This window comes from Rhineura floridana, chromosome 3, assembly GCF_030035675.1.
Source record: "Rhineura floridana isolate rRhiFlo1 chromosome 3, rRhiFlo1.hap2, whole genome shotgun sequence".
NCBI classification, from domain to species: domain Eukaryota; kingdom Metazoa; phylum Chordata; class Lepidosauria; order Squamata; family Rhineuridae; genus Rhineura; species Rhineura floridana.
The window spans coordinates 148,478,520-148,504,721 of NC_084482.1; the positions used below are offsets into that span (position 1 = coordinate 148,478,520).

Here is a 26,202-nt window from a genome sequence, read left to right on the forward strand (position 1 = left end):
TGTGTCATGAAGAACCAGGAATTTTAGAATGTGAGGTAAAAGCTGCTCTTAAAATACTTGGAAAAAACAAATCACCAGGAACAGATGGCATACCAATGGAATTGCTACAAATTACTGAGACTGAATCTGTCCAAATTTTGAAAAAAAATGTCAAGAAATATGGAAAACTAAACAATGGCCCACAGACTGGGAGTGTTCAATATACATCCCAATTCCAAACAAAGGGATCCCAGGGAATGCAGTAATTATCAAACTATTGGCTTAGTATTCCATGCAAGTAAAGTAATGCTCAAGGTTCTACAACAAAGGCTCCTACCATATATGGAGCGAGAAATGCCAGATGTCCAAGCTGGATTTAGAAAAGGAAGAGGCACAAGAGATCATATCGCAAACATATGTTGGATAATGGAATGGACCAAGGAATTGCAGAAGAAAATCATCCTGTGCTTTGTAGATTACAGCAAAGCCTTTGATGGTATAAATCATGAAAAACTATGGAATGCTTTAAAAGAAATGGGGGTGCCACAGCATCTAACTGTCCTGATGTGCAACTTATACTCTGGACAAGAGGCTACTGTAAGGAAAGAATATGGAGAAACCGATTGGTTTCCCATTGGAAAGGGTGTGAGACGGGGTATTTTATCACCCTATTTGTTTAATCTATACGCAGGACATATCATACTGAAAGCAGGATTGGGCCAAGATGAAGGAGGTGTGAAAACTGGAGGGAGAAATTTAAGATATGCAGACAATACTACTAGCAGAAACCAGTAATGATTTGAAAAGAATGCTGATGAAAGTTAGAGGAAAGCACAAAAGCAGGACTACAGCTGAATGTCAAGGAGACTAAAGTAATGACAACAGAAAATTTATGTAACTTTAATGTTGACAATGAGGACATTGACCCTGTCAAGGATTATCAATACCTTGGCACAGTAATTAACCAAAATGGAGACAATAGTCAAGAAATTAAAAGAAGGCTAGGCTGGGGAGGGCAGCTATGAGAGAACTAGAAAAGGTCCTCAAATGCAAAGATGTATCACTGAACACTAAAGTCAGGATCATTCAGACGATGGTATTCCTGATCTCTATGTATGGATGTGAAAGTTGGTCAGTGAAAAAAGTAGATAAGAGAAACATTAACTCATTTGAAATGTGGTGTTGGAGGAGAGCTTTGCAAATACCATGGACCGTGAAAAAGACAAATAAGAACAAATTAAACCAGAACTATCATTAGAAGCTGAAATGATGAAACTGTTGTTATTATACTTTGGACACATAATAAGAAGACATGTTTCATTAGAAAAGACAATAAAGCTGGGGAAAAAGAGGAGTAGAAAAAGAGGAAGGCCAAACAAGAGATGGATTGATTCCATAAAGGAAGCCACAGGCCTGAACTTACAAGATCTGAACAGATGCTACAGAAGGTTGCTGATTCATAGGGTTGCCATAAGTCATAATCAACTTGAAGGCACATAACAACAAAGCCACAGAATTAGTTAACATCAGTAAAAGAAAAGACAGGAAATGTACTCCTAAGTAATCATTAGCAGCAATATTATTTCTTGAGCATCTTTATATCTAAGAAAATATATACTCTATTTTCATACCATTCTGAAACGTATGCTTAAGAATCTATGAATGACGCCTTTGCAACATAAACTTAACCACTTTAGAATATTATTACTGTAATAAAATTTCCATGATAAATTATCAGGAAAATTGCCTGTAAAAAGAAGTCTACTTGGAAACATGGAATTTGAATAAAAACTATTTTGTACAATAAATAGCAGCCAGTTTGGCTTTTGGGAATGCAAGTAAAATAAACTTCTCTTTACCAATGTGAAAACTTAGTTTCATTTCTTTATGTAGATTTGGTTTTTTTAACCTGCTTTTCAGCCCGTGGGTCCTCAAAGTGGTTTCCAAAAAGAACATAAATACAAAGATCAATTAATAAAAACCTCAAGCAGAATAATTCAGTTTAAAAACTCAGCTTGTACAATTAATAGCAGCAACAGTACACTAAGATAAATCAGCTTCATAGGAAAAGGAACCTTTTCAAAAAAAATGTCTGGCCTGTCAGATGCGGAGGGTGTGGTGAACAACAGCACATTATTATTCAAACAGATATTATACAAGTATTAGGATAGGAACACATTTACTGTTCTGCCAGTCCCTTCTTACTGTAAAACCTGGTGGGATCAGCTTGAGTGGATTTTTAAAAATTCACTTCAAAGAGATTTCGCAAATGATAGACAGACTATCCTGTTCCCCCTCCAGGTATGGCTAATGGAAACCCTTTGGGGTAGGTAACTAGTGCGTTCACAGCCTTATACTCTCATACTATCAGAGAGAAAGAACACTTGACAGATTATGAACTAGCAATGCTGTCAGCGACTGCACAATATTGTTATTGCTTTAAAAATATGATTATCATCCAGCTAATGAACATCATTCAAAAGTGCACTATGCCTCTGAAGAGGATTACAGTAACTGAAGGACTTCAGGGGGAGAAATTGTCCTGTATCTTAACTATTCTGGATTCCACTTTCAAGAAGACTGGCTGTATTTTTATGAAAAAGAATATACCTATAAAAAAGGCACCACACAAAACACACAAGCAAAAACCACACACGTGCACACACAGCCTAAACTTACCTGATGGAACACAAAAAAGCAACACCAGCCCATGAGGTACCGTATACATACAACCACATCTAGATTTCACAGGTGAATAATCCACAGGGTAATCCGTACAGCTATCTGTACCTCACAGCAAGCCCCCACATTTCACCTTTAGTTTCTTTTAGCAGGAACTCCTCCCTGCATAGCCGTACTTCATGACAGGAAGTGGCAAAGAGTTATCTGTTAGAAGTGAAAGACTGAGCGATACACAGCTATCTATACCTTGTGAGTTTCTCATTTGCTTAATATATCTAAATATACCAAACAACTACAGGAAAGCAGTAGCTAAAGAGATGCAAGAAACAACCTGTATCTTTTGGGTTCAAAAGTAAAAATTAAAAAATAAAGCTATTCTTGCCTGTAATTTGCATTGAAAATACAGATCTATTATAGCCTTAAGTTTTCAATACATACAATGAGATAATTTGCTTTTAACAATGAATTGTAAGCTTTTTCCATACCATAAAGAACCTAGACAATTACTACCCCTGCCTCTAATGGTAACATACTCCTACAAAACTGACTGAACATAAAACTGAATCATAAAAATGCTCCATTTCCGGAGACACATAAGCAGGAGCAACTCTTAATGGAATCTTAGTTAAAGCTATTTTAAATTGTTCATGTTCTCATTAAAAATTGTTATTTTCTGTAATAGATACTGACAGTTGTGGGTATTTAAAACACAATAGGCAATTCAGTTCTTTCCTGGTAACATTTATTTTTTTGATGTAGTTTCCTGGTAGTCAAGTGAACACATTTAATCCTGATTACAAACTCTTTTATGAGCTGACTTCATGTAAACAAAAACAGTGAGAGATAATATTTTTATATACTTTGGCAATTATCATTATACACTAACATATGAGCATCTTTGAATTTGCGCTAGCTGAGCTATCAGGAATGTGTTTCTCATGTCCTCAAATGTTTGGAGACAGGTGTTTTTCCTCAGGATGGAAGCAATAGAGGGAAAAGGTTATTCCTCCTTCACACTTGCTCTGATCCTGTTAAGTATCAGCCCCTCAGTATATAGAGTTGTGTTTTTATTTTTATTTTTTTGCAATGCATATTGTATGTTAGATGGAAAAATGCAATTCAGTTTGGCCTTAAGCAGTACACTTGTGTCAGAGCAAGCAGCACTGCAAAAGAATTCTGACACTCCACGGCCAATGCCTCCTTAGGTATTAGCCTTCCAACATTTCCCCTTCTCCCACTTATCCAATCCTTTAAAAAAAAAGTATAATACACAACAGTTATTTGTCATAAAGTGACTAGGTGAGGCTCCTGATGGGAGGAAAGGTGGGATATAAACCAAATAATAAATAAATAAATAAAATAGATAAATAAAGAAGTGCGACCTTTAACAAATGTGGTAGTGGTAAATTTGTACATCTGTTCAAGTTTGCTTAAAACAGCCCACACAGCATGGCCTAAACTGAACCAACACTGCAATCCTATACCCACTTTTCTGTGAGTAAACCCCACTGAACTTACTAGGGCTTACTTCTGAGTAGACATATATAGGATTGTGTTGAGTTAAATTAAACTAACCTTATCTTAGAACTAACCTTCTAATTGAACTAACTGAACTAATGAACAATATTATATGATCACTTATCTGCTGCAGAGAAAGAAACATTCTATGCTTTATTTTCTTGTTTTTCACAGTTAACACACAAACCTATCTCAGAGCCATATCAAGCACTCTAAAACCCCTCCACTATACAGAACATCACTGTGGATGCTCCCATGTGGAAAACGTAGTATCTGACTTGGTTAACTATTCTGAGAGGTGCCACTTCTTGGTAGCAATTTGTGCAAGAAAAGCAGGCCAAAAACAGGCTGCCACACTCAACTTCTGTTGGGAAGCAACACCAGTCAATATGGCCATGCTTGGTCAGATATTTCTTCTTCCACATAGGCCTTCCATGGGTCACAGTGTGGAAGGTTTAAATATACTGCCAATGAGCTTTCCAAGTACAGTACTACCACACAGAGAGATGCAACTTTATCAGACACATGTGCACATGACACACCACTTCAAATCATCTTTAGTCCAGTGTATGTCAGAATGGATTCAAATGATCCCCAATGATTCAGAATTAGCAGCTGCTAAAACACTGGCTGCATTCACAATCATGTTCAAGCCACAGTTTAATGTGACATGAATAAGCCAGAATAATTTTCGGTCTCACATGCTTTCTTTCACTCTCCCACAGTTCCAAGGTGGCTTGTTCCAACAAACTATAGTCACGATCTCTCTCAGTTCAGATGATGCAACCGACTATGCTAAGCAAAAGCAGAAACTTCCAAATTGTTCCTTCCACCCATACAGGAGGGAGAATGTACAAGTCCAAGGCTTTTTGTGCCTTACCCTGCTCATTCCCATCAAGTTAAATTATGGTTTTCTTTTTTTTTTTAATAATTTTTATTCAAATTTTTCAAAAGACAAACAAAACAAAGTAAAAAAACATAACAATACAACAAAAAAAATAAAAATAAAATAGTTGACTTCCGATTTGTCACAGATCAGCTATAAGTATATAATATACATCAAACCTGTCCCTTAATATATACATACAGGATCACTTTTCTCCATAGGCTATCTTAGTTAATCGTCAAATCCCAATATCATCATTTTGTTTTGATCTTTCAACAAAAAGTCTAAGAGAGGCTTCCATTCCTTAAGAAATGTGTCTGTCGATTTTTCTCTAAGTAGACATGTCAATTTATCCATCTCTACTAAGTCCATTAATTTCAATAGCCATTCTTCCGTTGTTGGTGTTGATTCCATTTTCCACTTTTGTGCATATAATAATCTTGCTGCCGTAATCATATATAATATTATTCTTCCATATTTCTTTTCTATTTGTTTATCCATAAAACCCAATAAAAAAAATTCTGGTTTTGACTGAATATTTATCTTTAGAATTTTTTGCATCATCCTACCTATCTGTGCCCAAAATGATTTTGCCTTTTTACACAGCCACCACATATGATAAAATGATCCTTCTTGTTGTTTACATTTCCAACAAACATTAGAAACATTACTATACATTTTTGACAACTTTTCTGGAGTCATGTACCAACGGTACATCATTTTATAGAAATTTTCTTTAAGATTATAGCATAATGTAAATCTCAAGCCTTTTTTCCACATATTTTCCCATTGATCCATTGTATGTTATAACCAAAAATTTTTGCCCACTTTACCATACACTCTTTTACTTGTTCTTCCTCCATATCCATTTTCAGTAAGAGTTTATACATTTTCGCAATTATATTTTCATCATTTGTACACAAACCTATTTCAAAATCAGATTTACTTATTTCAAACCCATACATTTTCTTGTCCATTTTATATCTTTCTAACAACTGTAAATAGGCAAACCATTGAGAAATGCAGCTTTGCTTACCTGCGCGAAGCTCTGGGGAGCGGTAGCACAGTTGCGGCCGAGGGTGAAGTCGCAGTAGCCATTTTGAAGAAGGGAATGTCGCGCGTCGCATTGGGATGACGCACGACATTCCGCACGGAGGGGGCGGAGCTACGGGCCTATTTAAGCCCACTCAGCCCCCTCCGACTTCCTCTTGGCTCGCGACGACGAAGAGAGGAAGAATGACGGTGTGGGACAGACGGAGCTACTGAACAGCGAGGGACAGAGAGCGGTGGCCATTTTCTGGCCGCATGGTCGATGCTTGGGCCTGATCAGCCCATTTAAGGTGGCAGCCATGAGGGCAACGACTGTTAATGCTGCTGCGTGGCTGCAGGTGGCCTGGTGGTGAGGCCTGGCCAAGTTAAGCAAGATTACACAAACATCCTCCCCCCTACACAGGGAGGAGGGAGTGGATGTTAAACAAGGATTACAACCACATACATTTAAATATTACGCAAGTATATTTAGGCAGTTAAAGGGATAGATAGATGGATGGAGAGAGAGAGAGAGAGAGAGAGAGATGCATCCCTGTGGGTTGCCGATTTCTCCCCCCCCCCATAAAAGGGGAAAGGGATGAAGGTAATAGAAGAGTACCACTTAGATATATTGAACATTTACATTAAATATTAAATAATTAATGATAAATAGATATGAGCCCAATGCCTCCTAAGAAGGAGAGAGTTGGGCCAAAAGGGGCATGTACCTAGCCAGCAGGCCTCGTTAAAAGGGCCTAGCGGGCAGGAAGCATCTGGGCTGATAATGGTAAAAGAAAGAAACACATTTATAAATAAAGTAAAATACAATAAACATATCAAGTTAATAAACATGCTATATATGTATTTGGCACCCCCTTGCTGCCTAGGCCTTTGGGCATTTAAAACCACACACACACCCTTAGCCCAGGGCAGATTGTGGGAGAAAAGGTGGTTTAGTGTAGTGGTTAGGGTGTTGGACTGCGACCCAGGAGACCAGGGTTCGAGTCTCCCCAACTGCTGTGAGGCGCAATGGGTGACCTTGGGCCAGTTACTGCAGGCTCAGAGCAAATTATGGGAGGAGGCTGTGTTATAACATGATTCTTCACACTTCACACTTTTTACAACAAGCCAGTAAGACAGCTGCACAGGCTTTTCGAGCCTGCCAACACAGGCCCTATTTCCCCCTTTGACTGCCAAGGCTGGGTGTGAGTTCAGCCTAGGTAGGGGGCGCAACACAGTGAGGGATGTGGGTGAGGCCCTGGCAGCCTCTATTGGCAATTGTGCGGGGCTCTTTGATTAGGCTTACAGTTTTTTTCCTAGACCTGGGCCTATATTAGGTTGCAGGTACTTTATTCTATTAATTTATTACATGGTGGCTGTTGGGGGATACGGAGCACTTGGCTAAGCTTCCAAATTCTTGCTAGGCCCAGGAATATATTAGGTTGAGGTAATTAATTCTATTATCATTACAATATATGGTGGCCTCGGTGGGGCTGGGTGAGCCTTCTGGGACTTTGTGCCTGTCCTATTTAGATACTAGTGGTGTGCACAGATGACAAGGTTTTGCTAGAAAATGTCTAAATCACCATAACTTAGTTGACAGTGATACTTTTTCAAGTGTCAGTGACACGCTAATTGTTACCTGTGAGACAGAAGTTGCATTTATTTGAATTTAGTCTTGTATCAAAAACAAAGCATATGGCATTTGTTGTACTAAAGAAGGACATGCAAACTTCTGCATGGAATTGAAGGTCTAGCAGATTATAATGTGGCTTGATGGGAGGATAGGAATAAAAAGGACAGCCAGACTGCTTATAAGGCTCTTATCCTAATTCCAGGATCTTAGACTTTACTAAAGCAGGGGTACCTTGACAGGAGTTTAGATTGTTGTTGACACAGAAGCTGCCTTTTAAGTTCCAGGCAGACTCTTCACCCTTTCCTGATGATTTTGTAACAACAACAACAACAACCTTCTTTGTTAGGATTTCTGATATCATTTACCTGTAGTCATATATAGCATGCAACTTTTATATTGGCACTTCTATTTTGATATCAGTTACTTGAAATCAATGTAGCATGCACATTTTTCATTTGAACATTTATTATTATGGTTGTTTGGAAACCCACTAGGAGAAAGCTGCAGTGGGTCCAAATATTGGTGACAGCAGCATATCCTCAGTCTCTGTGCTTTAGGGGAACTGGATTAGCTGCCATGGAATAGTAGCTGGTAAAGTGTACTTACTCATAAATGATTTACTCCCTTTCTTTGCAGAAGGATATGCGCAGCAGTGAAATATTAGTCCGGAGGCCTTCAAGAGGGTAAGAGGAAGCCTCCAGCTTAAGCTGCTCAGGGACATGTGTCCCTCCCCAGTTAGATTTGAGGTACTACGAACTTCGCTTACTGGCTACCCGGTTTAAAGGGAGGTTTGTCTGTGTTATGGTGTTTTTCTTTTGGTTTCCTGATCCCAGATTCCAACTCCCGGCTGGCCTTCAGGGCATACAGTCTTAAATCTGTCGTAGTTATGGCCCTAGGATGCAGAGGGCATATTACACCTGATTCACCACCAGTCCTGTTTAAGGGGTCAGGCAGTGATGGGTTTATACTGGATAGCCTGGGATAGTGCGCTGCACTTCATTCAACATGGTGCGCGCCTGTGATAGAGATGCCTTATGCATTTTTATGTGGTAGAGCATTATCTATGGACTGCTATATTTCTCATATGGAGTGCTGCAACTCCTTCTGGGGGGGGGCAGTCATGGCTTCCAACTCCCGGCTGGCCTTCATGGCCTACAATCTTCAATCTGTTTTAGTTATGGCGGTAATTGCCAGGGACAAAGTGTAAAGATGTACAGTCGGGCAGAGTTCTTGGCCCCTTCCTGGCCACCCCAGTCAGGTAGGGCCTTAAAAGGCAGTGGGCAAATTACGCCTGATTCACAACCAGTCTTATTTAAGGGGTCAGGCAGTAACGGGTTCATACCTGATAGTCTAGGACCTGTGCTCTATGCTTCATTTAACATGGTGCGCACAGGTGGCAGAGCATTGCCTATGGACTGCTATAATTCTCGCATGGAGTGCTTCAGATCCTTCTGGTAGGGGGCAGTCAGGAGACAAGTGGACTCAGAAACAGTGGGGCACTATCTGTATGATGGGCTGTTCATCGGTAGAGCAGATTTTGGGGTGCATGTTAGCACCTGAGGTCACAGCTTATAGTATGGATATGTAACTGGGGGTTCCCTTGAAAACTGGGAATATGGAGGATCCTGCCCCAGTGTTCACCTTTCTGGGTATCAAGATTGGCTCTGTGCCAGTGTTCACCTTCTGGGTATCAAGATTGACTCTGTGGCCCAGGGCTGCAAGCTGCACAGGGACATGCTTTAACTGTTGCAGATTAGGATCCTGGAGTTTTTCCACTTCTAGCTAAGGCACAGGGTTTTCGAGATCATTCCATGGATTTTAGGGTCCGGTGCATGTTGGCTGGGTGGGCTAGGGAGCCCCCAGCTGCCCCGATCACCACCGTCCTATATCTCCAGAGCTTTTGGAGAAACTCATGAGCCAATGATCAGCTGTATGTTCTTCCACCTATGAAATACAGCTATTTCAAGCAGTGTCCCTTACATGATTTTTGGGGCATTTCAGATTGGAGAAGTAGTGGCTGGGTCTAAGATGGACCAGTCACAGCGCGCCCTCTTAATGTCAGATATCAATATGAAAGCAGGCAGCGCTTACCTTACATTACGTAGGTCTAAGACTGACCAAAGGGGTAGGGGACGGACTGTTATTTTAGCTCCCTCCCCCTTGCCACACATTTGCCCAGTGATGGCCCTGCAAACATTTATGACAGCTAGAGGAGCAGTGAGTGGATATTTATTTGTTCACAGGAATGGTGATCCCCTCACTAAATATCAATTTTGGGCACTTACGAAGAAGGCCCTACACAGATTAGGAATAGACCCATCATGTTTCGGGACCCACTCTTTTAGAATTGGAGCGGCTTCCACGGCAGCGGGGCTGGGTTTTCCACGAGCCAGGCTGCAAGCTGTTGGAAGGTGGGCTTCTGGGGCCTACAGGAGTTATGTCCGCCCCATGAGGGGGCATGGTAATACGGAAGCCTAATGGTGTTGCCTTGTTTTGGCAGGTTGCTGGAGGGGGACAGAGCGGATGCGCATCCTAATCTGCGGCCACAGCATGATTTTCTGGGCGGGCCGTAGGGCCGCGTCGTCTCGGATGGGCTCGCAGCTGGGGCTCAGTCAACAAGCTACTGTACAATGGCTTGGCTGGCAAGGGATGTGCTGGGATGGGCTCCTACCCACCCTGTTCCGGCAAGGGTTAGCGCGTGACGTTCCGCACATTTTGGTCATTCACCTGGGAGGTAATGACCTGGGTTTACTGAAGGGCAGGGCCCTTACTATTCAAGCATGTAGCGACATGCGCGTTATAAGGCAGCATTGGCCTTCAGTTTGTCTGCTTTGGTCAGGCATACTGCCATGCAGGGAATGGCGTGGAGTTTGGGACCCCAGGAGGATAGACTGGGCATGTAAGAGGGTCAACCGACAGATTCGGTTGGCGCTTCTTGGGGATGGTGGGTTGCCCATTCCGCATCCGCTTATACAGCATTCTAGGGTTGAACTCTAAAGGGCCGATGGCGTTCAACTGTCAGACACAGGGAATGACATCTTTTTGCAAGACCTGCAGAGGAGTCTGCTGGAAGTTCTTCTACGCAGTGGGGAAAAGGGGACTAAATAGAGATTTGTCCCCTTTTTGTGGTGGTAAAGTGCGGGAGGGGAAATAGGTAATGACAGCTAGGTGGCCCCCTTAGGCACCTTTCAAGGTGATTGGTGGTTCCGGAGGCCTGTCTCTCAGGGTTATACGGCCCGAGGGCAGGATATGGACTGCTTTTGGGGCCAACTTACCTCATCCACCTGAGGGTTCTACGGCCCCAGGGGGTGGTGACGTGGGAAGGCCTCCCTACTCACCTACAAGGTGTGGCCGGGGCAAGGGGTAAGCAAAAGGGGGCTTGCCATTTGCCCCAGCAGGGGCTGGTTGCCCGAGAGCTGTAGGGCAAGCTGCTTGCCTATAGTTAGTTCCCGCACTTAGGTTTCACCTCTGCAGGTCGCTTTAAACGTTCTTGTTTATAATTTAATAAAGTGGCCCTTTATTCAACCATAGCTGCTGTTGTCTGCGTATTATTTCACCCATCGACCGCACATGCAGCTTCGCTTACCTGCGCGAAGCTCTGGGGAGCAGTAGCACAGTTGCGGCCGAGGGTGAAGTCGCAGTAGCCATTTTGAAGAAGGGAACGTCGCGCGTCGCATTGGGATGACGCGCAACATTCCGCACAGAGGGGGCGGAGCTACGGGCCTATTTAAGCCCGCTCAGCCCCCTCCGACTTCCTCTTGGCTCGCGACGCCCGTCCCGCCCTCCCTCTTTTACAGTGTGACCATGGTCGCTTCAGGGCTGAGTAGGAATTTTTATCCTGCCCACCCTTGTTGGCGGGCAGGTTTTTTGCCTGCTCCACACTTTGGGGGATGGAGGGAACTGGGTTATAGGGTGTCGTGATTAATAGGCTGTATTTTGGCTAATTTGGCTAATTTGGTTCAAATCAAATTATTAACGTGGACATATTTTGGACACGGATTCGGTAAAGTGCGGGAGGGGAAATAGGTAATGACAGCTAGGTGGCCCCCTTAGGCACCTTTCAAGGTGATTGGTGGTTCCGGAGGCCTGTCTCTCAGGGTTATACAGCCCGAGGGCAGGATATGGACTGCTTTTGGGGCCAACTTACCTCATCCACCTGAGGGTTCTACGGCCCCGGGGGGTGGTGACGTGGGAAGGCCTCCCTACTCACCTACAAGGTGTGGCCGGGGCAAGGGGTAAGCAAAAGAGGGCTTGCCATTTGCCCCAGCAGGGGCTGTTCGCCCGAGAGCTGTAGGGCAAGCTGCTTGCCTATAGTTAGTTCCCGCACTTAGGTTTCACCTCTGCAGGTCGCTTTAAACGTTCTTGTTTATAATTTAATAAAGTGGCCCTTTATTCAACCATAGCTGCTGTTGTCTGCGTATTATTTCACCCATCGACCGCAACTATATCCTTCCTTTATCAGTTGTTCTCTCTCTTTCATTATATATTCTCCATGTACATTTTCTAATAGTTCTTGATAAGTTAACCATTTCTCTTTTCCAGCCATTTCTCTTCTGTAAAACGCTTCTTGACTTGAGACACATAATGGTATTTTCGAATAGAACCTTGGTTTATATCTATTCCATATTTTCAACAGAGGACGTCTTATAAAATGATTATTAAAGTCTACATTTACTTTTACTTTGTCATACCATAGATATCCATGCCATCCCCACTTCAGGTTATGGCCCTCCAAATCCAATAGTCTTTTATTCCTCAATAAAATCCATTCCTTTATCCAGACTAAACAGCAGGCAGCAAAATAAAGTCTCAGATTTGGTAATCCCAGTCCTCCTCTTTCTTTGGCGTCTTGTAGTAATTTAAATTTAACTCTTGGTTTTTTTCCTTGCCATACAAATTTAGAGATATCTTTTTGCCATTGTTTAAAAGGTAAATCAGAGGATATTACAGGTATTGTTTGAAACAAAAACATCATTCTCGGTAATACATTCATTTTTATCACAGATATTCTACCCATTAATGACAATTGTAGTTTATCCCATCTTAGCAGATCTTTCTTAATCTCTGTCCATAATTTTTCATAATTATTATGAAACAACTTTGAATTTTTATTTGTCATAATGATACCTAAATATTTCAACTTTTTCTCTATTGTAAGATCTGTCTTGTCCATTAACTCTTTCTGTTCCCTTAAAGTTAAATTTTTCACCAACATCTTTGTTTTTTGATTGTTGATCTTAAATCCTGCTAACGGTCCAAATTCTTTTAATTTGTCCATCAATACATTAATTCCTTCCAAAGGCTTTTCTAATACAATTATCAAATCATCAGCAAATGCTCTCAGTTTATATTCTTCTTTTTTATCTTTAATCCCGAAATCCTTTTATCTTGCCTTATATCTCTAAGCAGCACTTCTAAGACCAGAATAAATAGAAGGGGAGATAATGGACATCCCTGTCTTGTACCCTTTTGTATTTCACATGAATCCGTTAAATCTCCATTAACAATTATCTGAGCCTTCTGAGATGTATAAATCGATCTAATCCATTTTATAAAATTGTCTCCAAAATCCATTTGCTCCAAAACCTGAAACATAAATTTCCAATTCAAATTATCAAATGCTTTCTTAGCATCTAAGAAAATCAAAGCTGCTTGTTTATCATTTCGTTGTTCTAAATATTCCAACACATTCAAGACATTCCTGACGTTGTCACGTAATTGTCTTTTAGGTAAAAACCCCGATTGATCTTCCTGGATAAATTGTTGCAGTATTATTTTCATTCTTTCTGCCAAGATCATTGTAAAAATTTTATAGTCATTATTCAATAGAGATATCGGCCGATAATTTTTTGTTTTAGTTAAATCTTGCTCCTCTTTAGGTATTAATGTTATGTTAGCATTTTTCCAACTATCCGGTATCTTTCCCTCTTGCAAAATAGAATTCATTGTATACTGTAAAGGTAGCAAGAGTTCTTCCTCCAAACATTTATAGTACATTGCAGATAACCCATCTGGTCCTGGCACCTTTCCTGATTTAATTTTGTTTATAGCTTCAGATATCTCTCTTGACGTGATAGGGCCATTAATAGCTTGTCTCTGAAAGTCTGTAATTTTAGGCAAATTCTGTTTAGATATATACTCTTCTATTTTTTCAGATGGGATTTCCTGACACTTGTACAATGTTGAATAATATTGATGAAAAATCTTTTTGATTTTTACATTATCTGTCAGCATCTCATCTCCTTCTTGTATCTTTAAAATAAGATTTTTTTGACGTTCTTTTCTTAATTTATATGCTAACCATTTCCCCGGTTTATTTGCAAATTCAAAAGTCCTTTGTTTAGCAAAATTTAGTTTCCTTTCAATTTCTCTAACTGTCAGCATTGATACTTGATTCTGTAACATTTTAATTTGATTTACAATAGAAACTTTAGTTGGATTCTTTTTCAATTCTTCCTCTTTTTGTTTTATTTCTTCCAAAATTAATTGCATGTTCTGTTGTTTCTTTTTTTTTAATTCAGAGTTACATTTAATAAAATATCCCCTCATAAATGCCTTACTTGTATCCCAAACAATATTTTCATTTGTTCCTTTATGTAAATTATATTCAAAAAACTCTTTTAATTTCTTCTTACATTCTTGTACTACTTTGTCATTCTGTAATAAAGATTCATTTAGTCTCCATCTAAATCCAAGATTTTTTTTTTTTAAAGTTAATATCACAGGATTGTGGTCCGAAAAAGTTTTTGGTAATATATCCATTTTAAAAATATCTTTCACTAGATTTTTAGACATCCAAATCATATCAATCCTTGAGAATGTTTTATGTCTTTCTGAAAAATAAGTAAATTCCTTTGCGTTATCATTTATATATCTCCAGGTATCTACCAATTCTAAATTTTCCATCAGTTCAAAGCAAATCTTCAGTAATTTACCCTGTGTCTCTTTAATATTTTTTTCAGAAAGTCTATCAATTTTTGGTGAGATTACCCCATTCCAATCACCCATGACGCACCAATGATCATATGAAAACTCTTGACAATTTTTCCATAAGTCCTGTGTAAAACCTTGTTTTATCTTCATTGGGGGCATAAATACCCACTATCAAATTTTTTATGCCCTGTAAAGTAATTTCAACCCCCACAAATCTACCACTATCATCCAGTAATATCAATTTAGGAAGCAATTGTGGGTTAATGTAAAGAACAACTCCATTTTTTTTTTGATCCAGCCGAAATAAATTCTTCACCCAAATTTTTACAAATCAAATATTTGGAATCTTTCTTCTTAATATGAGTTTCTTGTAAACAAATTATATCCAATTTTAATTTTTTCAAATAATGAAACACTTTCTCTTCTGCGCCGTGTTGGCTCCATTTATATTCCAAGTTAGATATTTGTAATCCATCTTTAAGCGTGTATTTTAAAATGTGCCTGATGCTCCCTTTAATCCATCATCTTCCTTCCCCTCCTCTGCATGTTCTTGTTGACTTTGTTTCCCAGGAATTATATCCATATCTTTGAGTTTATCTTCTTCCATGTCTTTTGAAGCTTTTCTCCAGAAATCCCTTGCTTTTTGAACAGTATTCAATCAATATTTCTGTTGTCTGAATGTAAAAATCACTCCTTCTGGAACATCCCATCTAAATTGAATTTTGCATTGCTTAAGTTTTTCTGTAAAGAAAGCATATTCTTTTCTCTTACGTAAAAGTCTAATAGGAATTTCTTTCATCACCAGTATTTCTTTACCGTCAATTTTAAAGGTATTGTTGAAATGTTGTTGTAATACCATATCTCTGGTCGTCTTTTTTATAAAGTGAACAAGCACATCTCTTGGAATTTTTTTCATTGTTGCATATCTGGAATTAATTCCATAAACTTTATCTATTTCAAATTTCATCCGATCTTCATTCAAATCCAGAAATTTTACTAAAGCATTAACAATTTTATCTCTGATGTCTTCACCTGTTTCCTCAGGGATTGCACAAAATCTCAAACAATGTTCTTTATTTCTCAATTCAATCACAGCCATGTAGTCCAAATTTTTTTCTAATTCCAGATTTAATATATCTGTTCTATTCTCCAAGATTTGTACCTTTTCTTTAGTATTTTTTGCATCCTCCTTTATTTGCCCAATTGTCCCTTTAATCTCATCCACTTGTGTTTTAATATAGTCTTTTATATCTATCAATTCAGTTTTCATTTCCTGTTTTATATCACTAATCCCTTCCATTATTTTTTGAAACATATCTGGGGGTATAGCCCCTTCCTGTGGATCAATTGAACCTCTTCGCTCCTGAGCCTTAGCTGCTTTTTTAGTTGTCATTCTCAAAAGAAGCCTTTAATTTCTGATATTAACCACTGTTCCAAAACCTAGAGGCAGTCTATTTCTTTTTTTTTTCCTCCACCAACAAAAGAGTTAATATTCCAGGCCTGTTATTATAGTCCGGCCAGCACAGTTCTTATCTACGTCCAGGAATGCAAAACAATTCTGGTTCACAACACCAAGCGATTAGTAACATATACGAACAGCAGATTCGTCCAAAAAGAAATAATCCAAGGAGAAAAATAGTCCAAAATATATTTCCATCAAATAATAATTACCTCTCATCCGTTTTTAATCTTTAAAACTCCAAATTCAGGCCAGCTTTTTGTCGTAAAAAAAAAATATAAATTGTTTACATTTTCTTTCTTCCTTAATTATATTTAAAAGAGAAAAAGTATGACTCACCCAGATTTCTCAGTTGCTGATTCGTAAACAAATCCCTTTTACTGTAGTAATTTAAGCCAAATGATAAGATTTAGACAGAAGTAGGCTCGCTGGTTAAGAACGTTTTTAGGAAGAAAAAAAAACGCTTCGCTTTTTTTCAGTACAGCTTGTTGGAAGTCCTGACTCCGTCTTCAGCCGATCGGTATGCCTTCTTATCTCAGGGAATTCCTGATCAATTCCAGCAGCCGACAGCTCAACGAAGTCCTGTGGAAAATCTGATCGGTTCACCTATACCTTGGAGAACATTTAAGCCAGTCAAAGTTTCCTCTTGGCTGGCTTTTAAACTGAAAAAAGCTTCCTCTGAGGCAGAGATCTCTCAGAGACAATCACCAGCTGAGCACTCACTTCCGGGAAGTCCCAAGTTAAATTATGGTTTTCCATGATGTGTGGATGTGGCCACAGAGGACCAGTGTGTGGTACTGCAGAATGGGTAACCCTTTTTCTGTCGAGAGTTGCATTCCTATAATGTACCTTCATATAGCAGGCTGACTGGAAAGGAAGAGATGTCTCTTGCCAGAGGTTGGAACTGAATGTTTGCAGAGGGCATTTTCTCCTCCATTAATTTCTCCACAATTTTTGGCTTCCCCCACCAATTTTCCCTTCCCTTCACCTTCTCTCCCTTTAATGCCCTCCCCTCAGCATGAAGTAAAAGTCTTGGGCTGCAGGTTGTTCACCTCTGGTGTAGTTAAGAGTCTTGTCAGTGCTGTTCTATTCGCCGCCAAGCCAATTTTAAGGTCTTGTTTCTCACATATAAAACCCTAAATAACTCTGAACCAGATTGCCTGAAAAACTTACTTCTCTTTTACTGCCCATTAAGTGCATTAAGATCAACAAACAGAGCCCAGTTAAGCTTGCCATGACAAATGATTATCAACTTGACCGAGTGGATCCAGAGTGTGGTCAACGCATCATTGCAGGATGGAGTGGTTCCAGCTGCCTTGAAAGAGGCGGTGATTTGACCACTCCTGAAAAAGCCCACCCTGGACCCATTAGTTTGTGAAAACTATCGACCGGTTGCAAATACCCCCTTTTTAGGGAAGGTGATTGAGAGGGTTGTGGCACAGCAATTGCAAGTACTCTTGGATGAAACAGATTATCTTGACCCATCCCAGCCTGGGTTCAGGCCTGTTTATGGGACTGAATCGGCCTTGGTTGCCCTGATTGATGACCTTTATCGGAAGGAGGACAGGGGGAGTGCGACCCTGTTATTCTTACTTGATCTCTCAGCGGCTTTTGACACCATTGACCATGGTATCCTTCTGGGCCGACTAGGTCAGATGGGTATTGGAGGCACTGTTTTACAGTGGTTCTGATCCTATCTCCAGGGTTGTTCTCAGGGAATAGCATTGGGTGACTGTTTTTCGCCCCCCTGGCAGTTGTGCTGTGGGGTGCCACAGGGTACCATATTGTCCCCCATGCTGTTTAACAGCTATATGAAATCCTTGGGAGCAGTCATCAGGAGATTTGGGGCGAGGTGTCAGCAGTATGCTGATGATACCCAGCTCTATTTCTCCATAACATCTGAATTAGGAGAGGCCGTGCAAGCCCTGGATCGCTGCCTGGACTCGGTGGTGGGCTGGATGAGGGCCAATAAACTGAGTCTGAATCCTAGCAAGACAGAGGCACTCTGGGTTGGTGGTTCCCGAGTTCGGATAGTTGGTCAGTTGCCTGCTTTGGATGGGGTCGTACTCCCTCTGAAAGAGCAGGTCCGTAGGTGCTCCTGGATCCCTCTTTGTCACTAGGTGACCTCCATGGCTAGGAGTGCTTTTACCAGCTTTCTGGACCGGGATAGCCTGACCACTGTTGTCCATGCACTGGTAACCTCCAGGCTGGATTACTGTAATGCGCTCTATGTGGGGCTGCCCTTGAGGTTCGTCCACAAGCTGTAGCTGGTGCAAAATGCGGTGGCAAGACTGCTCACTGGGGCAGGGTATCGCCAACATGTCACCCCACTGCTGAAAGAATTGCATTGGCTGCCCATTTGTTACCGGGCCAAGTTCAAGGTTCTAGTTTTGGTGTACAAAGCCCTATACAGCTCGGGACCAGGATACCTGAAAGACACCCAGTCGATCACTGCACTCTGTAGGTGAGGGCCTCCTGAAGATATCATCTTATCAGGAGGTTCGTTCTGCACAATATAGGAAAAGGACCTTTAGTGTGGCGGCACCTACCCTGCGGAATTCCCTCCCCTTGAATATTAGGCAGGCGCCATCTCTGTTATCTTTTCGGCGGCTATTGAAGACTTTCCTCTTTCAATAAGCCTTTTAAGTAGAGAGCTATCCCAGTCTGTGTCTGTGTTAGAATTGCTTGTTAATATGTGTTTTTAATAATGTTTTTAACCCTTTTTTAAAAATGTTTTTAACGTTGTTTTGTTTTAATGTATTTTAAGGTCTGTTTTTATGATGTTTTAAAGAGTTTTTAGATTTCTTCTTTGCCACCCTGGGCTCCTGCTGGGAGGAAGGGCGGGATATAAATCAAATAATAAATAAATAATATGGAAGTGGGCTTTTTCACTAGTAGCACCGGTGTTGCAGAACATGCTCTTTGCTGAATTACAGAAGGCTCTGTCTCTATAGGGCTGGCTTTTAAATATGTACCTGTTTACACAGGCATTCCTTTGATTCCTGTTTTTCATTGCTGTATTACTTTAATGGTACTGTTTTATTGTGTATTTAAATTATGGATATTTATATTTTAATAGTTGGCGTAACTTGGTTTTTATACTTTGTAAACCTCTTAGAAGCCTTTTTTTCATTATGTGTATATAAATTAATATATATAATAACCATGTATTGGAGCTCCTTGGAGTAAGGGTGAAATATAAATGAACTAAGTAAAATACCTGGATAGAATAATTTAGAAGCATTGTGGATGTGTCAGAAACAGCATACACTTTGCAAGATCTGGAGCTTTAATGTGGCACATTAGAATATACAGAACCCATAGAAAAATTACAGGATTACACTCCTCTGTAGTGCTTAGCTGCCTAAGGGGGAAAAAAATCTTCAAAGCCTTTTTAAAAAACCACTCAGCGCAAATTGCTCTGAGCACCAGATAGGTTTTATAGCACATATCATTCAATCACAGAATGATCTGAACATCCAGCATCCCAAAAACAATACATAAAAAGAACCAGGTTTGCAGAGAGGAAGCATAAAACACACTGCCCATATTTCAGTGAGTGGAATTGAAAAGAGGTCAAGTTCATCTGTTGCTCACAAAGAACCGGCAACAGGACAACACAGCAACACCCTGTCCCAGACGATAATTAACAATGGGAAACCTAATGTAACAGCATGGCACTTCATTTCAGAGGCTGGTAACAAATGAATTTATCTTTTACATCACATGCTCTTTGTAAATGTTAGTATCTTTTGTTTGCAGAATGGCAAGGAAGTGAGAGGTTTATAGCAATGCTGAACATTTTTACTTTTAACAAGCCACACCTATGATGAGAGACGGAGCAGTCTACCTCAAACGTTTTAAAAGCATCCAATGAACATTAGCAGAATACTTTAGGGGCATACCAGAAAGACATTGCTTTTTTAAAAAAAAATCTGCCTTATTTTCAAAAGACTCGTGATAGCTACACTTAAGAACAATAAGTTAAAAACCATCACAAAGGTAATTATATCAACCATTAGAAAAACTCCTTGCTTATCCCTAACTTTGGGGAAGGGCTGTAGCTCTCTGGCAGAGCAAATGCCTTGTGTATGCAGAATGTACCAAGTTCAATCCCCAGCATCTCCAGGTAGGGAAGTGAGAGACTCCTGACTGAAAACCCCAGAGAGCGGCTGCTAGTTGGTGTAGACAGTGCTGAGCTAGATGGACCAATGGTCTCTCAGTATAAGGCAGCTTCCTATGTCCCTAACTATTAAGACCATGCAGATATACTGTATATTCCGGCGTATAAGACGATTTTTTAACCCAGGAAAATCTTCACAAAAGTTGGGGGTCGTCTTATACGCCGGGTGTCGTCTTATACGCCGGAATATAGTATTTCTCCTGCTTGCAGCCTGGCCCGGCGTCCCCTCCCCTGAGGGGAATCCCCATTGCTCCTCCGTCCCCGCCATCTCCTGCGCGGCCTCCTCCGCCGCAAAATGGCGGCCGGGGTGGGGAGCAGCAGCAGCCTCCCCGCGTCCTTCTCCTCCGTGGCGGCGGCGGCTGCTCCTCCTCGGGCGGCCAACGGCGGGCCGCTTTTGCTGCTCTCGCCGCCACAGGCCGCGCCGGCGCCTCCACTGACGCATAACCACCGGGCGGCAGCAGCAGCAGCAGCGAGAGGCGGCAGAGGCGGGAACCCGCTGCCAACAGCTGCCCCTGTGGCCTCCTCCTCGGCGCCCGCCGCCGCCTCCGGCCTGCTGGCGCCGCAGGAGCCGGCCTACAACTGGCAGGTGACGAAGCCGACGGTGCAGGAGCACTTCGCCTTCCTCTTCAAGAACGAGGTGCTCAGCGACATCCACTTCTTGGTGGGCAAAGGTCGGTGCGGGCTATGGGGCGAGGGGGCGCTGGCCATGCAGGGAAGAAAGGGGAGAGGGACGCTGGCTTTTTAAACGGGGATCAGGGTCTTTCTTGCGGCTGGGGGCGGGTTGCTATGGGGGCAAGCAGGTTGAAGAGTTGTGGCTGTGGTTGGGGGGCTGTTATTCCGGCGTATAAGATGACTTTTTAACCCAGGAAAATCTTCTCAAAAGTTGGGGGTCGTCTTATACGCCCAGTCATCTTATACGCCGGAATATACGGTAATAGAAAACATTCTATATCTTACACTAAATGCAGGGTTTTTTCATTTTGAATGAAGTGAAAATAAAAGTAATATACATTTGTGTAGCATTCATATATTCATACATTTTCTTAGTAATCTCTTCCACAACCCTGTAAGATATGTCTGTACTATCATCATATTTCAAATCGTGAAAGAGGATGAAATACAGTGGTTTGCCTCACGGTACCTAGTAAGTGCATAGCTAATAGGAGATTTGAATGAAGGACTTCCAGCTCACAATTTACAATACTACTATCCTACACCAAAAAAGGGGTGGGGGGAGATTAATTGATAACTGACTCTGGAACAAGGACGGGGGAGAATTTGATTCACTTGGCTTTCAAAGCCAAATCTATCTATCAAATTTGCATTTTCCAGAACAATATGAGAACTAAAACACAGCCGTCCTTCAAAATTCACACTTATTTGAATGTTGTGATGCAGTTCTCCAACGAATCAATATTTTTAAAAACGCATATATTAGGGAGAAATGTGCATAAAAATGAAAATATTAGCTAAAATAACATACAAAAATGCATTATATTAGGATAAATTGCTTGCAAAAATGTGTAGGTTAGTCAAAACTGCATTCAAAAATGTGTTTATTAAAAGAAATTTGCACTATAATGCTGCAAAATTTTCATGAGGTTTTTTTTTAAATTGCACATTGCTGCAGAAATGTGGAGAACTAATTGAAGAAAAATGACAAACTGAGAGGATCAAACTACAGATCCATACAATGGAACAATCTAATTGAAATCTAAGTGGTAATTACATTTTGGTACACAATGTTTTAGCCTTGCTTCTGTCTGAAAAGGTTTTAAAAATAGTTTTGCATTCAATTAAAATCCTTTCATCAGTAAAACTTTATTTAGCTATAGAACAGCCTTTCCCAACCAGTGTGCCTCCAGATGTTGTTGGACCACAACTCCCATCAGCCTCAGCCAGCATTGCCAATGGGAGGCTGATGGGAGTTGTGGTCCAACAACACCTGGAGGCACACTTGTTGGGAAAGGCTGCTATAGAACTTGCTTCATATGAAAGGTAGCTAGAAACCATATTCTCTTAAACTTTAAAAATGTAGATGCAATTAGAAATTTCAGTCAAAACTAGTTTTAAAATGTTTAGGCCAGGGATGGGAAAACAGATGACCCTCCAAATGTTGTCAAATTCCAACTCTCTTTCAGTTCAAGCCAGCATGGAAAAAAGTCATGGATGATGGGTTATGGAATCCAGCAATATATGTTTGCTTACAATTCTGTAAAGTCTGCACTTAAGTTTTAAATTTGTAAGGTGAATACCTGAAGAGCAAACATGTTTGTTCATCCTCTGCAAGCTACTATAATCAGCATGTATGTACTTGTCAATGCTTTCAACTACTACTTTCTCCTTGGTTAAAAGGGAAAGAAGTTTAATTGTACCTTACCAGTATACCTCTGAACACCAGCTGTTGGGAAATTTGAGCAGGACTATTGTTCTGTTTGAGGGCTTCCCACAGGCATCTGGTTGGCCATTAAGGGAAAAGATTGCTGGACTAGATGGGTCTTTGGTCTAATCCAGCATGGGTCACCTTATCCTCTTAATAGTGTGGTGCAGGAAATCTCTACAGGAACACTAGACTTACTCCTCTGTATATTACATCCAATGAGATGGCTCTAATGCAGTAGGACAAGGAATCAGCACAGGATGATTATGGAATCTAATGCAAAAAGGATGCATATCCAATACTAAACAAACAAAGAGCCTACACAGATTCACTCAACCTTGGCTGTTTGGGAACAAGCACTAAAATATTTTCCAAATACACCTTACACTGCAATCCAAACCCCCTTTCTGTTAGGCTGGGAGAAGATTGGATTGGCCAGTGGTGTGTCTCTGCCAATGGCCTGCAGATCCTGGTTCTGCCTGCTAAATGTATAGAAAGGTCAAAGTACAGACACTAGAAACCCTGCAGGTGGTAGCCAAGGGAAAACCCACAAACAGGGCATTTCAGGGGCAGAGAAGGAACTGGGCTTGCCTGGGATCTACTGGATTCTGAGCTGGACCCACTGCCTTCAGCAATCTAGACCTAATCACTGTGCCATCCTGGAGCTGGCACATCAATATGCCTATGACCTCCACCTTCTTGTTCAACTAGTGTGAGAAACAGGATTGTGGATTTAGCTGTGGTTCCACTATTCCATCATGCCCTGCTATTTCCTAGCCATGGTTTGGATATTAAAAATAGCTTGAGCAAAGAAAGCTATTAAAGTTAAAATGGTGGGGTTAGTCTGATAATTGTGCATTGCTTCTGTGACATTTATTTAAGTTCTATATTTGGGCTCTTTAATTAAAAAAAGTTTCTGACAGAATTATGTCAAAAGGGTTCACAAAAATTTGGCAACTTTACCTGCCAGTTAGATGGATAAATTATTTTCATTTAATTCAAATGCACCCATGATTAATCAAGGTCAAACAGCAGATTTTAAATTGTTTAGCTATTTAATTCTGTTTTGTGAAACACCATGCACATCAAGGTCATTGTATAAAATCAATCAATCAGTGTCTAGAATTAAGCTGTTTCAGTTTTTGAAGGCTTAAAAAAATCCAGGAAATGAAAAATATTGCAAGAAAACATGACCCTTTCTCTAAAAGAAACAGCAAGCATCTTTTGAAAGCTGAGTTTAATGCCATCAGTGTAATAATTCATTTTTGGCTTAGCTATCAACTTTTAAACATTCATTACCTACAACACTGCATTAAACTTAGATTAACAATATATTGTATATAGTATATATATGCACATGGATGGATTGCCTTCAAGTCGATTCCGACTTATGGGCGACCCTATGAATAGGGTTTTCATGGTAAGTGGTATTCAGAGGGGGTTTACCATTGCCTTCCTCTGAGGCTGAGAGGCAGTGACTGGCCCAAGGTCACCCAGTGAGCTTCGTGGCTGTGTGGGGATTCGAACCCTGGCCTCCCAGGTCGTAGTCCAACACCTTAACCACTACGCCACACTGGCTCTCATACATATATGCACATACACACAGATTAACTGGTGTTTTTTGAATTTTGTCTGGAATTGGCTGTGACAATCTATTAAACAAACACTATACAATGAGTTTCTGATAGCATCTCTTCCTTCTTGCCAAAATAAACTCTTCTGTTCCAGCAGAAATCAATCTTTTGGATGTAGTTAACAATAGTTCCAGTGGTCTGTTCATATAAACAAAAATAGTAACGAGTAGAAACATTTAGGACCCTCCCACAATATACATGCAGCCAACATGAAGGACAGTATTAATAAGGGCAAAGGGCTTTGTCATTCATGTACTGCAGATAATCTTAAAAACACTCTACAAAAGTGATTTAGGTTGACATTTTATGCTCCAGACATGCCAGCTGTGGGACTTTAGGATTTGGCAGAACTCACCTCAGCAGCATGCAGTGAGCTGCACCTCTCCTACTAAAAAAAAGTCAGTACAGTAACGTAAGAAATATGCCAGTTGAACGCTGTACAACTCCACCCACAGAGAGGCCAAAATGGAGCAGTAACAGAGGACACATCAGGGGGAGGAGCTCCCTCAGACTTTTCTCCCTGCTGTTATGCCAACAAAAGAATCCATCTCTTTCTCACTGAACTCAGCGAACAGCAACCATCCATTTCCCTATTCACCAAAACAGAGAATACAGTTCAGATAATACTCTACATGCAATCACAGCATATTCACTCAGAATATAATCTTCCATTACAAATTGTACTTCACTCTGAATGCATGACACACCTGATACTATTAGGATCCAAATTAACAGACTTGAAGTTATGGTTTATATGCGGGTGAGGGCGGGGGAGGATATATAGATGCATTAAGGTGTACTCAAACATTAATATTCCAAATCATGAAGCAGCTGCTGTGGAAGACATATGTGGCTGTTTAGGCTGAGCAAAGTATTTTTATGAAGCTCCTCAACATGAAAATAACTGAAGCCAGCTATCTGCACAAAAATAAATGCAGGATTTTTATAAATAGCACTTTAAAGTGGGAACTTCAATCACATTTAGGAAATATGCTATTTCAAACAAATTTGTTTAAGCCAACCAAACAGCAAAATTGCTATGAATCCAAGGTTAGCCTTTAGCACATACAGATTGTTTTGTGTCAAGAATCTGGTAAAATTATTCCTGCTTCCAACAAAGGTGCCCATATCTGCACTTAAATAAATGCTTCTGAAAAAGGAGCCCAAAACATTAAAAGGACATGAAAAAGGAGGAGTGGATATAAAAGAAAACCCAGCTGCAATAAAATACATCCAATTTTCAGACAAACTGCAAAAACACAAGCCAATGAAAGAGTTGTATGTTTTGTTTTTAATTTTAAAAAAGTTTATTTAAAGTTTGTCAGCTCTTACAATTAAAGATATAGCCAATTAGCTAGTGAATGGCTTTAGGGAGGAAGCAGTTAGAACTACTAGTCTATATGAATCTATTGTAGTTGGGTACTGTAGTTACTATTTGTTTTTTTTTTTTACAATAATTTTTATTCAAATTTTCATAAAACATACAAAACAAAATCATAAAACATTCAAAGACAAAAAACAAAACAAAACAAAAATAATTAAAAAAAATAAAATAAAATATTGACTTCCCATTTGTCACAGATCAAATCAGTTATAGGTCTACAATATATATCAATCCTGTCTCTTAAATCATATTATAAAATCACTTTCCTCCAGTAGTTATCTTAATTAATCATCAAATCTCATAAACATTACTTTATTCTTTCCACAAAAAGTCAAAGAGAGGTTTCAATTCTTTAAGAAATATATCTATCAATTTTTCTCCAAATAAACATGTCGATTAATCCATCTCGTTAATAATTATAATAATCTTATTGTCATAACCATAGTCCAAATAAACATTTCGATTAATCCATCTCATCAAAATCTGTTAGGTTCAATAA

General features: G+C 40.2%; 2 protein-coding genes across 9 annotated transcripts in view; both read right to left on the minus strand.

Moving 5' to 3' along the window:
• ARHGEF3 (Rho guanine nucleotide exchange factor 3) overlaps positions 1-26,202 on the minus strand; it is a 281,832-nt gene that overhangs the window by 190,650 nt on the left and 64,980 nt on the right. Inside the window, exon 1 of one of the 6 annotated variants that reach the window (XM_061618287.1) lies at positions 2,659-2,745. The exons of the other annotated variants lie outside the window; for them this stretch is intronic. Coding sequence (XP_061474271.1) covers positions 2,659-2,691 — 33 coding nt within the window. The 5' untranslated portion in view covers positions 2,692-2,745. Of the gene's footprint in view, positions 1-2,658; positions 2,746-26,202 lie in introns of those variants that run through there. 6 annotated transcript variants of the gene reach the window in all.
• Positions 1-26,202, minus strand: part of LOC133380625 (serine/threonine-protein kinase pim-1-like) — a 148,936-nt gene that overhangs the window by 57,743 nt on the left and 64,991 nt on the right. The window lies entirely within an intron of this gene.